This window comes from Gopherus flavomarginatus, chromosome 14 (assembly GCF_025201925.1).
Source record: "Gopherus flavomarginatus isolate rGopFla2 chromosome 14, rGopFla2.mat.asm, whole genome shotgun sequence".
NCBI classification, from domain to species: domain Eukaryota; kingdom Metazoa; phylum Chordata; order Testudines; family Testudinidae; genus Gopherus; species Gopherus flavomarginatus.
Genome location: NC_066630.1, coordinates 40,470,197 through 40,486,930, shown reverse-complemented (window position 1 = coordinate 40,486,930; position 16,734 = coordinate 40,470,197). Strand labels below are relative to the sequence as shown.

The following is a 16,734-nucleotide window of genomic DNA, read 5'->3' as shown; positions in this document are numbered from 1 at the left end:
CCACTAGACCGCACTGCTCCCTGCAGGCTAGACACGGGACTGCCCCTACTTCCCCAAACTCCACCCTCTGTTCAGTGCACTCAGCCCCAGGGAAGGCAATGGGGCTGCACAGGGGTCACTGAGGCAGTGCTCAGCCTGGGAGATTGCATCATTGCAGGAGCATGAGCTAGGAGGAGCCCAGCGGGGCTCAGGACCAGCGTTGCCAGACAGCCAAGGCCTGTCTGATTGGGAGGCCCTGAGAGCCAATGGAGGATGCGCCCTAGCAGGCAGGTTACAACTAGGCCGCCAGCAGACTCTGGCCCCTAGAGGGGAGCGGGTCAGTCATTCGAGCAGACCTCCCGGGAGGCCAAGGAACGCGGCTTGTCCAGCAGCAGTGCAGCCTCTGGGTGGGTGAGACAAACTGCAGGGATGCAGGAGACTCCCTCCCTCCCAGCACGAGTGCTTGAGATCCACCGACCCACGGCCCCCTGGCAGGGGCTCACTCACCATCCACCACCTCTGGACATCCAGCGGGAGGTCCATGTTCTCCTTGGTCCACACCGGGGAGATGTTGCTGTTGTAGTGGCTGGTGAACCACGCCAAGGCCCCTGCGTCCTCCGTGCACCTGCGGCAGGCGCACCCCTCCCCGAGGCGCCCGCCCTGGCTGAGGCGCTGCATGCCGGCGTAGCCGGGCACCAGCTTGACCCGGTGGAAGCCTCCTGGGCTGCCGGGGTCCATGTAGGCCATGCTGGGGTGTGAGTACGTGAAGAGAAGTGACATGACGAAAGCCAGCAGGAAGGCAGTCGAGAGGAACCAGAACCGCAGGGAGCACTTCATGGTGGAGGGGGGAGAGGAAAGGACCACCCTGCCGGGGCCAGGGGCAGGGGTGGGGTCACCGGGTCCGCTGCTGACGTGCCAGCCGGCCTGTGCCGACAGTACGCTGCCCACCCTCTCCACGGCAGCAGGGCATAGGGCAGGCCGGGGGGGATGCACAAGACGGGGGAAGTACACTGGAGATTGGCACAGCGACACGTCCAGCTCCCTGGGGGCTCTTTAATAACCGCAGGTGCAGTCACATCTCTCAATGCCCAGAGCCCAGCTAGGCCCCAGATGCTCCGTTACAAGCCAAGGCAGGGAGCGAGGGAGCTGCTGGAAGTCCGGCTGCCAGTCCCCAAGCCCTGGATTAACAAGCAACAGGAGCCTGGGTCTCTCGTGGGCAAACAGCTCCCTTCTGCCTTGGGCCCCAAAGGGGAGCCGTGCTCCTCATCTCCTGCAAGCTCCGCTGGCCCGGGGAGCGAAAGGAGCAAGTCTTGGTGCGCGCAGACCCAGGATCTAGCCCCTTGTCGGCCGGTCACCTGCTGCAAGACTCTGTCCAGGACGGGGAAGAAGAGCGCATCTCAGGGGGACTCTGCGTAAGGGGCTAGAAAGCCAGGTTCCCACTGCGCCTCGCCCGCATCTGGTTGGCTGCTGCTTTCCATCAGCGGCTCCTCGCAACTGAGGGGGCCTCCCTGGCTCTAGTTGCCTGGGAGACAGCTGAGCTCTTGAGGAGCTCCACATCTGTAGCAGGGCCGGGGAACAGCTGCAGCTCGGTGGAGGTCTCTCGACAGCTCCCCGCCCTGCCCCCGGGCTGTGTGCGCAGCTCCTGCTCAGCCCTTCCACATGCTCTCAGGAACCGCCAGCTGGCGTTCAGCTGCAGCCTCCCTCATGTCTCCGGAAGCCGGCCTTCCCTGCTGCGTAGGCCTTTCAATAATCCCCTGGCAATCTTCCCCTGCCGCTCGGCTGGAGGAGCTTCTGCTGTGACAAAGCCCTGGAACTGCAAGGGGACAGGGATAGGGGAGAAAAGATTTAAAAAAAACATAAAAACACAAATAGCATATTAAAAAAAGCTCAACTGCTAAACCCCACAGAGCCAGCCACTGCCACCATGAGCCTAAACTCAGCCAGGGGGCAGCTAGAGCCCAGCAGCCCACCTGGGGCTGGTGAAGCAGAGAAGCTAGATGAAGATCTCTGAGTGGTCAGGGAGAGTCCTGAAACATGTCCCCTTCTCCCAGTCCGCCTCATGCTCCGTCTGAACGGCCGTGGTACGCCAGGTCCTCTCTGGTGGGAGAAGAGGAAGGGGCACCCCTGCTTCGAGACCACTTTGCCTGGTCTCTTGTTCAGTTTGGCACCGGTCACAAGCACAGTGAGGTTGGAAGTCACTGCGTGAGTCAATCCCCCTCTGACCCCCCATCACGAGAGAGATTGCATGGTTAGGTGCAGTTGCTTGGAGAGGCCCAGGGCTTCCACAGTCAAGATGAGCCACTCACTCCCTGGAGACCCTTCCCAATGCCCAGACCCCACAGGTCCTGTTGGAGCCACGAGAGCTCAGGTTAGAGCCATGCCATCAACCTGCAAAGATATAACGCTGCTTCTCTGGGCTAGCTCACGACCACCTCTAGAAGGTCAGTGCAGTCACAACAGCCCCTGGGAGATGCTGCGCAGGGCCCCACAGTCAGGGTGGAAAGGGCAGCCCCCACCGGCAGTCTGTGGGGTGGGTCACACTTCTTTAGAGGCTCTTTGATACCTACCCTCCATGGATTTTGCTGGGACACAATGTGAACCTGCTCCTCACACTCCTCTCTTTGCTCCACCTGGAGGCTGCTCTTCAGGCCCCTACTGCAACACCTGAGGGACTATACACACTCAGAAGCAGGGCATAACCCAGGCCTGCCAGGACAAACCACCTCTGCCCCAGGTCAAGCCAGAGCAACCACTGCCACGAGCAGGCATTGCGTCCCCAAGGGCTCTGATTACAGATCATTCCAGGGAAGGTGCTGCCCATGCACAGAACAGCTCAGGACTGGCTGAGGGAGGGATGAGCAAGGGTTAAGGTGGCCGCGTGGCTCAGGATTAGCAATGGCATCTAGGCCCTTTCACTTCTAGGTGGCCAGTTCAAGCCTGGCTCACGTCAGTGGCTGCCGCACCACAGAGCCCTTTGGGTGATCTCAGTCCAGTTCCTCCTGCATTTGAGAAGGGAGCGTTCTCCTCAGAGATGCAGGAGGCCATGTGCAGCAATGAGAAGAGAATGGGGTCAGGAGCCAATCTGGGATGCTACAGAATTGATCCTCAATCTCCACCACCACCAGCTTCCTGTGGGCAAGCGGCTTGGTCTATGCTTCAGGTCCCCGTCTGTGCAATGGGGACAACAGGCCTGGCCTCCACAGGGGGAGGAGCCGTGTGAAGATAGGCACATGAACCACAGGGGATGCTCAGGTACCACGGTGACAGGAGCAAGGTAGGTACCAGAGGAAGGGTGGGCAAGTGGTGAAGGTGCAGGTGTGTGGGAGGGATTGGGGCATCAGGAGACCAGAGTTCTATTCCCAGCTCTGCCAGTGGACTCCCTGCACAGGCCGCCCCCAAAGCACTAGGGATGAGTAATTCCCACCAACCCGCACTGGGGAGGGGGACATGTGAGAGAATTTCTATCTGTGAAGTAAATCACTGGTACAATTCATTAGCATCTTACCAGAGCACCCAGATGCCCCAGTCACGGACCGGCACCCAACGGTGCCAGGTGCTGTACAAGGATGCCCTTTGCCCCCAAGAAGATTCACCAATGGACCGTGCTGAAGGAGTGCAGATCTTCTGTTGGGCTGGTGTGACGCCCCTCCCTGGGGAAGCTCAGCCAGCACGTATCCATAGGAAACTGATACACAGGGGTTTGTATAAAGCAGAGGTGGGCAAACTACAGGCCAGATCTGGCCCGCCAGCCGTTTTAATCCCGCCCTCAAGCTCCCACAGGGGAGCGGGGTCTGGCGCTTGCTGGGGAGCAGCGGCATGGCTCTCCTCTGGCTCCTATGTGTAGGGGCAGCCAAGAGGCTCTGCTCTGCATGCTGTCCCCACCCCAAGTGCTGAACGCGTAGCTCCCATTGGTCAGGAACTCGGAGCTGCAGGGGTGGTGCCTGTGGACAGGGCAGCATGCAGAGCCGCTGGGCCATGCCTCCGCATAGGATCCAGAGAAGGGACATGCTGCTGCTTCCGGGAGCCACTTGTGGTAAGTGCTGCCCAGAGCCTGCACACCTGAGCTTCCCCCCACACCCCAAATCCCTGCCCCAGCCTTGATCCCCTTCAAATCCTCCAAGCCTCTCAGTCCCAGCCCAGAGCCCCCTCCTATACCCCAATTCCTCATCCCCAGGCCCACCCCAGAGCCCTCACTGCCCTCCCACCCAGGCCCAGAGCCCTCTCCTGCACTCTGAACTCCTCATTTCTGGCCCCACCCCAGATCCCACACCCATAACCAGAGCCCTCACTCCCTCCCACACCCCAGCCCCAATTCTGTGAGCATTCAGGGCCCCCCATACAATTTCTATTCCCAGATGTGGCCCTCAGGCCAAAAAGTTTGCCCACCCCTGGGATAGAATTTCATTTCATGTGTTTGCCTACAGGCGGCCAGTAGGGGGTGTATTTATACCTGCCTAGTCTCTTGTGGAAGCGGACGCTTCTCACCTAGTGAACTGCAGTTCCCGTCTGTGAGCAGTGGGCAACATGACCTTTCAGAAAAGCCTCCCACAGCACTGAGTCCTGCTGCCTCTTACTTTCCTTGATGCTGGACTGTGCAAGGACATGGGAGGAGCCTTCTGCGAGAGCCAAGGCCCCGAGTGCTGTCGGAGGCAGAGGTGCGCAGAGCCTGCCAAGGCTTGCAGTGAATTGCTCACAAACCCAGCCAAGCAGAAGATGGACAGTCTTTTCCACTGCACTGCCTGCCTGCCTGGCAGCAGTGCCAAGGTGAGCAGTGCCTCTCTCGATTCCTACCCTAATGCGGCCTTACAGGCCGATCGACTGGCAGCACAGGGAATTTAAAGGCAAATTCAGTGCATGGGTTATTGGAGACCTACATTCATTCATTGCAGTGAGCCAGGAGACACATCCCCCGCTCTGCCAGGCCTGGATACCACATTGGGCAACCTCAGGTAGTGAGCCACAGCTGGTAAGATCTCGGCTATTAAGGCCTGCCTCCCCGTCAGCCCACTCACTGGCAAGGCAGGAGTGGGCCTGTGGACAGCCCATCTAATCATCGGGAGCCGTGCGACTTGCTGCCAGAGACAAGGTCTGGAAATCCCAGCTGGATCCTGGCTTCCAAGCCCAGAGCAGATGGGATAATGGGATGAAAGCAGGAATGTCCCATGCAGAATGGGAATGAGAAAAACCTAGCACTTGTGGGACCTGCTGGTACTCTCGATTGGCACCCGCGATCACAGCTATCGATGGGCATACGAGGAAGGGAGTTTAAGCTCCTTTTCCAGTTCATCATCTTCACTCCTGCACGTTCCCGTGCTGAGTGTTTATTGAGGAAGTTCTGATCTATTTCCTGTTCCGGCACTCAGGACTTAGCTAACCCCTGCTGCTGTGTGTTTGGCTGCCTGTCTGGGACAGGCTGAATGTCCCACTTGAAATGTGATCCTAAGGTAAGTCACCATAGAATAAAAGCTCTGCTGAGAGCACCATCACAGCCTGTCCCCTAATGCGCAGCCCGGCAGAGATGGGGTTGGAATTCCATGGACCACATCCAGCACGGGTTCCAGACACAATGTGCCAATCAACTTCAGTTTCCTCCACGCTGCACCTCCTACCCCCAGCAATGGGTCACAGCCCTCCCTAGAGGGATCCACCAGTTTCCACAGCAATCTCGTGCCCTCTGAGCTGAGCCCAACAGCAAGGAGGTACCAAGGGTGGCATTTGCTGCAAGTCCCAGCATCAAGACCCCACCTTCCGTGAAATCATAAGCTACCTAGAAGCCAGACAGCCACAGCTTTCCTCCAGGTCAAGCTAGGCTGACTTCAGACTGGCCACTGAGAGGTCGGAGGCACTTTATCCCCATTACCCATCCCCTCAGAAGAGGCAATGCGACCGTAACGAGCCTCTGAAAATACCAGTGCAAGTGGCTTATTCATGCTCACCTAGCCTGACCTCCAGCATAACACAGGCCAGAGACCTGCCCCACAGTCATTCCTAGAGCAGATCCTTTAGAGAAACATCCGAGCTTGATATAGATATTGTCAGTGATGGAGAATCTCCCACGCCCCTTGGCAAATTGTTCCAATGGTTAATTGCTCTCACTGTTAAAAAAAAAATTACACCTTATTTCCAGCCTGAATTTGTCTAGCTCAGGGATTGGCAACCTTTCAGAAGTGCTGTGCTGAGTCTTCATTTATTCACTCTGATTTAATGTTTCGCGTGCCAGTCATACATTTTAACGTTTTTAGAAGGTCTCTTTCTATAAGTTTATAATATATAACGAAACTGTTGTTGTATGTAAAGTAAATAAAGTTTTTTAAAATGTTTAAGGAGCTTCATTTAAAATTAAATTACAATGCAGATCCCCCCCAGACCGAGGGCCAGGACCTGGGCAGTGCGTGCGCCACTGAAAATCAGCTCGCATGCCGCCTTTGGCGCACGTGCCATAGGTTGCCTACCCCTGGTCTAGTTTCAGCCTTTGGATTGTGTTAAACCTTCCTCTACTAGACTGAAGAGGCCGTTATTAAATATTTGCTCCCCATGTAGATACTTGTAGATTATAATCAAGTCATCCCTTCACCATCTCTGTTAAGCTAAGCAGATTCAGGGAGCTCAATCTAGCATAAGGCAGGTTTTCTAATCTTTTAATTGTTCATGCCTCTTCTCTGACCCCTCTTCCAATTTAATCAACATCCTTCTTGAATTGTGGGCAGCAGAACCAGACACAGGATTCCAGCAGAAGTTGCACCAGTACCAAATACAGACGTAAAATCATTTCTGTACTCTTACTTGGGAGTCCCCTGTTTACACATTCCAGGATCACATGTGGCCACACTGTCACACTCGGAGCTCATGTTCAGCTGATTATCCACCACAACCCCCAAATCTTTTTCAGAGTCCCTGCTTCCCAGGATAGAATTGCTCATGTGTAAGCATGACCTACGTTCTTTGTTCCTACATGTACACATTTATATTTAGCCATATCAACATGCATGGGGTTTGCTTGCACCCAGTTTACCAAGCCAGCCAAATCTCTGTGAATCAGTGACCTGTCCTTTTCTTTATCTACCACCAATGTGTCATCTGCAAACTTTATCAGTGATGATCTTATGTTCTCCACCAGTGCATTAATAAAAATACTAACTAGCCCACTGGAAACACACCCATTCAAAGATTCCCCATTTACAGTTACATTTTGAGACCTATCAGTTAGCCAGTTTTTAATCCACATAATGTGTCATGATATCATCTTTTTTTTTTTTAATTAAAAATGTGCAGTATCAAGTCAAATACCTTACAGAAGTCTGAGTATAGCAGGTCAGCACGACTACCTTTATCAATCAAACTTGTAATCTCATCCAAAAAAAGCTATCAAGTTAGATCCTGTAAAACTATCTTCCATGAACCCTGGCTGATTGCATTCGTTACATTACCCCCCTTTGATTCTTTATTAAATTGAGTCCTGTAGCAGCCGCTCCACTATCTTGCTTGGTCAGTGGCAGTTTTCTACAATTCCTAACATCTGATTTATACTTCATTACTATTAATTCCCTTTTGCTGCCATTATATATCCAGCTGCCTTCATTTCCCATTTAAACCAGGTCGTGGTTTTTTTAAACCAGTACAGCCTTCTTCCTTGTTTGAGAACACGCTCGACGCCTAATAGCCCCAAATGATTCCCAATGGTCAGTCACATTTTTCTGATTAAATTCTTCCTCCCATTTGATTTCTCAGCCATTAAAGACTCACACACCCTTGTTGATAGTCCAGAAAGTCACCATGGTACCATAACGGAAAGGGTATTTGCAGCTATGAGCCCAGCTCATACAAGGAGCCCCCCACCTAAGCCAGTGGGGCTAGCAGTACAGGAGGGTTCGCCAGGCTAGTCTTGGACTCTGACATTCCCAGCACTGAAAGCTACGTATTGAGGAGCTGTCTCTCACATCCAATTGCTTCCGCTGGGCTCCCCAAGGACCTGCTTTTGACTGGGCTACGCAAGCCAAGAGGAGCTCCACTCCAGCAACGCCAGACGGACATGGAGCGAGAGGCATAGGCAGCTTGCAGAGGGAAAGGAAGAGAGAAGCCATGCTGCAGATGTAGTTGCTCTGACCTAGAGGCAGATGAACAGTGTATGACCCAGGCAGGCCACGGCATATTCTGCAACAGGTCAGCACACAGCAGGCATGTGCAGCGCCAGGCAGTGGTTGTCCGGCACATGGGATGCAGCCTTCACATAGGCAACATTTTCTGGGATCCATCATTTCTCTCAGGGATTAATACCTCATTACTCTAACAAACCCCCGCCTCAGATCACAGCAACGAATCACAGCTTCCCTGGGCAGGAGGGAACCTGCATCGGGGCCTGTGTTTAAACACGGAGCATGTGAACTGGAGCCAAAACGAATCAAACTAGAGAGAAGGGGGAAGCCAGTTCAGACTGAATCCCTCCCAACAGCCCCAGCCATCTCACTCACCTCCTCAGGTGGCTCCTCTATCCATTCATTTGACCACCTGCTCACTCCCGCAGCTCTTCGTGCAAGGCCCCAACCCTTCCACTCCCTGCGACAGAAAAACAGCATCAGTGCTGGCTGCCAGCTGGTGCGGTCCACAGTTCTCTCAAGGCCTAACCCAATGGCTCTCCAACTCTGCCACCGTGCAGGGCCGAGACCATGTCCTCTCCCACCAGAACAGTGCCCCCATCCCACACACAGCCCTCCCCAGCTCTCTGCTTCATTTCACAGGCCACGCTGTGCTCACACCATAGCTGAGAGCCACTGAGCTAACTGGGCCCAGAGTCATTTCAGAGGCAGATTGTCCTCCCCTCAGTTCTGCCATCAGTGACGAGGCTTTGTCTGCCAGTCCCCAGGGCCGAGCTCCTGGGAGCAGGAGGAGAGGCAATGCCTGGCTATGGAACGTGCGTCTGTCAGGGCCCAGACCTCGCCCCCGGCTGCTCTTGCGGCAGATCTCTGGTCTGGCTTCTCCATGGGATGGCCACCGTCCCCACGGCAGAGTTCATCCTTCCCTGCGTAGCGACCAAGTGAGTGACTGTGTGTGCAGAACGTAGTCCGGTCCCACCCCTTTGAGGGCAGGGCCCTTGCTCTCCCTCTGTGGTCTGCACATCACTTCACCAGCCAACTCCCAGCCTCATCTTAGGGGCTGGAATAGCAGCTGTGGCCCCTCCAAACAGGGCTCCAGACCCAGGGGGCCCCAGAAACACAGACCCTGGAGTCCTGCCTACAGCACCCCTCTGTGCATCAGTCTACCCAGAGCTGGCACAGAGGAGCTCTGCTCCTTCCAGCCACCCTGCCCACCCACCTCTGGGCAAGGCTGGAGCAGCACACGGAGCTTGGAACGGGTGAGCACCGCATCAGGAGCAGGACTTCCCGAAGAGAAGGTATTATCTGTGATTCCCCATCAGATGTGGGCTGCTCTCTTTACGGGGGTCCCTGGCAAGTTTCCAAGAACTCCCCTCTAGCTCTCCTGCACAAGGCGAGAGGAGAGTGTCACCTCAGAAACCAGCCAGCATCGTCCATGTTGCAGGTATTGGCACCAACTCTTGCCATGGCCATGATGTTTCTTCCACAGTCCTTGCACCGTGACCTAGCTCCTGCTCTGGGGACATGCCGCTTGTAACAAGGTAAATACAAATGAAAAGGGAGGATGTGCCAGCACCCCGGCTCAGTTACAAGCAAATACTAGAGCAGAGCTCCTTAGAAAGCCAGAAATAATATTTCCCCATTTCCTCTTCCCATCGCAGCCCCCAAGTGTGAGGTGACCAGGATGTGGGCACATCGGCCAGATGCTTCCCACCACCTCTCCCCAGGCACGGGATGGCACTGGCACGAGGGAACGTGCTTTGCCTCAACGGCACTTTCAGCCCAGAGGAATGCCGACCCTTCTCTGGCATGCAGAGCCCCAGAGCAGGAGGGCTGGCCCAGAACGAGAGGGCAGAGCGCTTTGTGCAGCTTTGCAAGGCAACCTTGGCCCCAATTGAGATTTTGTAAGAAACACACCAATAAAAAGCTCCAGATCGACAGAAATCCTCAAATGAGATGATTTAAAGAGCGATTCCAAAGGAAAAACATCCCGTGGCAGCAAGTGAGCCAAATATCACAGCACTGTGCTAGTGCATGAGATCTGGAAGGGGGGGGGACTAATTCATTCTCCCCCACCCCCCAATCACCCGAGCTGAAGAAGAGGCAGAGAGGGAAGGCAGCACAAATAGCCAAGGAATCAGTGTCTTAAAAAGGGACATGGCCCTGCTAAGAATCTGATCATTTAAAGCCCAATCCTTGAAGCATTTCCTGAGGCACACAGCTGTTCCAAACAGGTGCAATTGCATTGTGAGGCCATTATCTCTGGAAAGCCTTTATAAATCACAGCCTGTGATAATCTCCTGGAAGCAGCTCAGCCCCTCCGCTCCTATCAGGCCATCTTTCTTGCAAGATTCATAGGGGCCCTTTGCAAGGTGGCAGAGAGTTGCTCTCACCAAAACACGGCAGCGGACAGCTCGCGATAACCTATGCCAAGCTGATAGTGTCCATGCAGTGTCTGTACATATAGGAGACCCAGGGAAGGGAGAGCGGCTTTGACAGCTTGTGCTATTCAGATCAGAGGCCTGGTTGCAGGCCAGGACACTGGGTAGAGTCTCTTTGTGCCGCTGATCTTCGGAAATTTAAACAAGAGACAAGGTCATTTCCAGATTGGATTGTCAACAAGCTGTTGCAACACCCTCCCAGTGCTGGGCAAGCGTGACTGCTTGCCAGGCTGCCTCCAGCTAAAGCCAGGGCTTGTTTAGTCTGCAAGGGTCTCTCCTCTCCTCCAGCCCACAATAGCCCAGAGGGTAACAAAGCTGCAGGGGGCATCAGACTCCAGTTGCCCTCCACACTTCCCCAGCAAGGCTCCAGCCTGCAGGCTGGGGCTGTGTCCCATAGGACCTATGGAATCACAGCTAGAGTTTTGTTAGAGCACTTGAGAAATTAAGACATTTACACAAAAATAAATGTGACCTGATGCAAGGTCCTGACCCACTCTGTGGCTGAGTAGAATCCCCTGCCATATGCCCTCTGAGTATGGGGATTGCCAGGGTGAATGCATTTCCCCAGCAGTCACAGTAGGTCACTTCCAGGCCTAAACACTGGTCTCGTGTCACTGTGCACCAGCTCTAGTGCTCCACTCCAGAGGTGGTTTCATTTCAGTCCTGGAGAAGGAACTGCTGCATCTCTGTGGTTTATAAAGTGCTCTGGAGCTAGGATTTCTCAACCAGGTTTATTAAAAACAGATTAGGAACCAGTTATTCCTCCCAAATTCATTTAATCTCGCTGATGGATCTTACCAGTGCTCTGACGCTAGACATCGGACTCTGTTTAATCCCTTTGCTAGAGGGCTAGGAACTTGCTAGGCAGAACAAGCCATCAATACCCTCTGGTGAAATCTGCTCGCCAAGGAGAACCACCCTGCAGAGCGCTGGCCACCCACAAGAGAGTCGCAGGGTGATTGCATGCACCTGACCCCATTGTTTGGCTGAAGCCCCCTCTCAGTCACAGGCATGGAGGGGCAGCTGCAATGGGCACCTCCTTGAGACCCTTCTCCGGCGCAAAGGAGCTAAAGCCATATGGCCCCATCTCTTGTTGAGCGAATCGTTTGGTGCAGGGGATAGTGGGGAAGGGACAGAAATGCTGCAGCCCCCGTTGTCCAACTACAAGCCTAGCACTGAAGCCTTGACCTCCCCTACAGGTCAAGCTCAGCAGCAGTCCTGTTCAAAACAGAGGCAGGGCCGAGTCAGCTGCCCCTTCCCCACATGCTTCCTGGCCTGTTGTCCCACAGCTAGAAGTACAAGAACATCAGAGACCTCTTCCACGAGATGCCTTCAAGAACATGTGCTACGAAGCCAGCAGCCTCCTGGCTATGGTCTGGTATCCAGCACCTGGCCCCCAAAAAGGAGCAGAGTCTTAGTTTCTCAGAGTCCATCCAGTTCTGGGGCAGGACATAGGGTGCCTGTGGACATCAACGCAAGCTACTTGCCAGGAATCACACACGGGCACTGGCAGTCGGCTTCTTTACCACACTCAGAACCTGGTGGATACTTAGCATCTCCGAAGCATTAGACAAGGGGAAAGGGGCCCATTGCCTTAAAAACAGGAAGGAGACCACCTGCGCTCACCTCCGATCAGGTTCCAACAGCAGCTCTTGGGCATCTGTAGTCCCGGTGCCAGAGATCCAGCCGTACACTGAACCTGTTGGGTGGGGATCATAGTCCTAACTCTTCTCACACACCCACTCCCTGAAGCAGTCACTATCCGGTCAGAAGGCTGGCTTGGATCCAGGCTGCCCAAATTAGATTCCTTGGACATTCTTTAGATGCCCCACATGAGATCAAACGAGGCAATATCCCGTTATCCATAATCCCCTCCGCCTGCCCCCCCCAGCACTCATCTCCAGCTCTAATGATCTCCTCTGCTCCTGGCACAAAGGCTTATGCTAATACCGCTGATCCGATCAGCTTTTATTTCTGCAGAACAGCTGAAATCTGCCTCTCTCGCTCCCTCCCCAGCAGGCCTGTAAGTTCCTGGAATATGCTCACGCAGCCCTAATCGGCATTTATTTTAATCACATTAAAAATGATTTATGAATACAAGAGAAAGCCACAGAAGCCATGTGGGCGGCCAAGCCAGGGTGGGGCTCAGCCACCGCTTCATGCTCAAAACATTCCCACCCTCTGCCAGGCAGAGCCCACGGCACTGGCCCAGGGGTTCAAAGGGAACAGACTGGACGGAGACAGAACTCCCTGTTAGTCCTATGGCCATTGACTGCGGCCAGGACAGCTGGAGCTCTGCAGCTCCTCCTCAGCATGCAGCCCCCACTTCCCTGCCAGGATGGGTTAAAGAGGAGATGAAGACTGTCCTCATCCCACTGCAGAGGGGACTGACATCCCCAAACGGGGGCCAGCTTGCAAGGGACACTGGAGGACATCGTCAGAGAGAAGCACGGGCTGGAGGCTGCACTTGGAAGGAGTCTGGATTCAAGGAAAGGGACAAGTGGTGATATGGAGGGCAGGATCTGAACTCCCCGCTCGAGGGAATTATTGGTCTAGCATCTTAGGAATTAGCCATAATGTTCCAATGGAATCAGGACGAATTTAAGGAAATTGCTGCAATACAAAAAACAGATTCAACCCTTCTCCTGAATTCAGATTACACTAACCACCACCCACCCACCCACATGCACCCCATTAAAAAAAAAGTGAAGCCACAAAGAAAAATTCTGCAGAAGATTTGATCTCTACAGAAAATTAACTTCACACAAATTCTTTTCTTGTTTTTACCTGGGCGACTGCCAAGAGGAAAAAAATGCTTGTATAATCCTAAATATTACAGCTCCATAATCAATGAGCTCTGTTTTGAGCAGATGAGGCAAAAGGTTTCTGGACCAAGATGGGCGATAGCCGTGAGATATGGAGGAATAGGAAAAGAGATGGCCTAATAAGTAACGTGGCAAATCGTCAACCTGGTCAAACCCACGTGGCTCTCAAAGCCAGCACTGCGTCTTTCAAAATAAACCCACCTCATTGTTTGAGGACAGAGAGCAATGAAGGTTCTGCCCTGGCTTATTCTTCAGCATTCAAGTATTTCTCAAATCTAGGGAAGGTCTTTAACCAAGGGAGACATTTGTTGCCTTAACATCTGCCATTTCCAGTGGCTTAGAAATATTTTCAGCTCTAAGCCGAATTAGACTTTTCACTTTCTTAAAAGTCTTGACCAAAGTCTAGTCCCAAAATACTCCAAGAATGCAGAGCTCGAAGGGCTTGCAAAGCCAGGGGACCTTAAGGGTTAGACTTAGGCTGTTCCTCCAGCCATTGCCTTGGTAGCGGATATAAATTCATAGCCAAGAATCGAGAGGCACAATGCTCTGATTGAAACAGAACGTTCATCCACCCCTGCTCTACACACAGCAGCCAGGGCATGGTTCGGGTTACAGCAGTCGCAAGTTTTGCACGGCCTCTAATGACCCAAGATCATTTCAGCCCCAAATTTCCACACCATGGGGCACAAACGTGAACCCTGAACCCTCTGTATTTGTGTTGCTCTCCATCAAATTATTGCCATGCACATAACAAAACCGAAACCTGCCTGCATGGAAGGCTCACCCCTTAGTCTCCTGTATGTCTAACCCATTCACCCGTATATGTAAAAGCAAAATACCTAGATAAGGAAAAGGACGTGACCCATTCAATACAATTATCATCAACTGTTTAACAAACTTTGCTCTACAGCGGAAGGTAATTATTTTAGTATTACAATGGTATTTTAGTCATATGCTCCTGCTGACAGAAAGTGCTAAAGTCACTTAATAGACGCTTCGGACCCAAGTGTGGGGCACCGCAGTCATGTGCGGACCAGAGGACTGACACTGCTGGAATCAATTTTAGGGGCAAAAATCTTACTCCTCCTCTAATAGCGCAATGACCTCATTGATAGAAAATTAAAAAAAGGAGGGGGAGAGGACCAGTAAACACCCCTGATATGTGTCTTTTGTAACAAGAACAGGGTCACTTACTTGACCCTTCCCTCCTAGCCTAACCTGGGCCATGGTTTGGCCATGAAAGGCTCTCCAAACGGTCTACTCCATCCCTTGTGAGTTTCCCCCAGAGATGACCTGTGTCAACAGCATCAAAAGCTGATTTCAAAGATCAATGAAGTTTATCCCCCTTGGGGGACCAATGTTTATAGACCAAATGTGAGAGCAGGAAACTATTATCTATAGTTGAGTGGCGATTCTTAAAGCTGGCTTGTTCCTCAGCAAAAAAGGTTTCCACTTTCAGCCCAGTGCTCAGATCTCCCGGAGCGGGGATCTGGAATAGATTTTAAAGACCACTTCTATCATCCTATTAGTCTTTTAATTACCCAGGGAATTTCTATCACCTTCTTTCGTAGAGGGACATTACCCACAAAAGAGGCATGCAGGGGAAATCTGTTATTTATAACAAATAATTTTGCTAGCCCATCAGTATCCTTATAGACATCATCTATATGGAGACGTGCAGCTATTCCAGAAGACCATGACGGGGAAAGTCCATCGACAGACCATGTGATGGGATTGGCATCATAAAGAACAGAGCGGAAAAAAAACACCTCGTTCCCAACAACGTTTAGGGATAAGAACTTCAATATTTACGTTAAATCTTCCCCACACCTTCAACATCCACAATACTAAAAAGATAATTTCTCAGCAGAGCAAGTTCAAATCCCTTCCAACGGGCCCTTTGATGATCAAACTTTTTTCTATTTAAACCATTTCTTTATCATTCTTTCTAAAAATAACCAATTTCCTAATGGAATCTGGTAAGCCCCTTTCTCTAATAGACATTGCAATAATCTGAGGGTTTCTTCTAACCAGCGCAATACAGATCACACCAGATTATTTTATCTTGGATGGGAAGAGAATCTCTTTGCTTAGTAGCCAAATCATATCTTAAACAAAAAACGCCCCACCAATCAGTAAATGGTAGATGGGTGTATCATGCATCTTTAAGTTCCAGTAACTGGCTCTTCAAGAGTAATAGGATGTTAGAAACTAGAAAATGTGCACCTAAGTCAAGAATGGAACACGCTTTGTCCCCCCAACCCATGTAGAAAGGGGACAACTGAACGACAGATCAACCCAAGGAGCTGGGAATCACTACCCAGTTTAGAAGCCACTGCGCAATTAGAGAAACAGGACCAGCTGAAAAATCAGAACTACAATAACCTATTGAACTGCTGCCTCTAACTAAGATAAACGCAAAATGGCCCTGAGCAGCACTGCATCCTCTGCTGTTCAACACCTTCAAGCAAAAGCTATTTAGGATTACTGAAAATTTGCAACCCAAGCTGCAGAACTGGAATTAATTTGCAAATTAGATACCATCAGATTAGGCCTGAATAAAGACTGGGAGTGGTTGGGTCATTACAAAACCTAAACTTAATTTCCTCAATACTAATTTCTCCCTACTGTTGCTCACACCTTCTTGTCAACTGTCCGTAATGGGCCACTCTCTTACCACTTCAAAAAAGTTATTTTTCCTCTCATTACACACAATGAAGCTATTTCCCCCATGTTAAGTATCTTGTCAAACTGTCTTAAATGGGCTCTTTTAACCATCACTACAAAAGTGGTTTTTTCCCCCCCTCCGGCTGACAACAGTTCATCTTAATTAGCCTCTTAGAGTTGGTTGGGCAACTCCCATCTTTCCATGGTGTGTGTGTGTGTGTGTGTGTGTGTGTGTGTGTGTGTGTGTGTAAGTAAAACTCCCATCTTTCCATGTGTGTATATCTCTCTCTCTCCTCACTATATGTTCCATTCTATGCATCCAATGAAGTGGGCTGTAGCCCACAAAAGCTCACGCTCAAATAAATTTGTTAGTCTAAGGTGCCACAAGTACTTCTGTTATTTTTCCTCCCTTGGTATCCTGCTGTTAATTGATTTCTCTCATTAGACTGACCTAACAGTTGGTAAACCAACCCCCATCCTTTCATGTATTTATACCTGCTTCCGTATTTTTTACTTCATGCATCCGACGAAGTGGGTTCCAGCCCACAAATGCTTATGCCCAAATAAATGTGTTAGTCTCTAAGGTGCAACAAGGACTCCTTGTTTTTTTGGGGAAGATTAAGAATTTCTTCATTCCCAGTCGAGCATTAAAGTCTCTCAGAAGAACAACATTAGCTAATGGGTAGTTTTCCATAACCGAGTCCAGCTCTGCCCAGAGGGACTCATTATAAA

At 51.7% G+C, this 16,734-nt stretch overlaps 1 protein-coding gene across 6 annotated transcripts in view; it reads right to left on the bottom strand.

The window, feature by feature from the left end:
- ST3GAL2 (ST3 beta-galactoside alpha-2,3-sialyltransferase 2) overlaps positions 1-16,734 on the bottom strand; it is a 95,030-nt gene that overhangs the window by 18,914 nt on the left and 59,382 nt on the right. For 3 of the 6 annotated variants that reach the window (XR_007769269.1, XM_050922437.1, XM_050922435.1), the window contains exons 2-3: positions 8,448-8,532; positions 487-1,792 (exon numbers count right to left, since the gene is read on the bottom strand). Coding sequence is in view for 5 of the 6 variants with exons in the window: in XM_050922437.1 (XP_050778394.1) it covers positions 487-816 (330 nt within the window). In the remaining variant the exon portion in view is untranslated. Of the gene's footprint in view, positions 1-486; positions 1,793-1,949; positions 2,077-8,447; positions 8,533-12,136; positions 12,357-16,734 lie in introns of those variants that run through there. The other 3 variants (XM_050922436.1, XM_050922438.1, XM_050922439.1) reach the window with 3 other exon arrangements.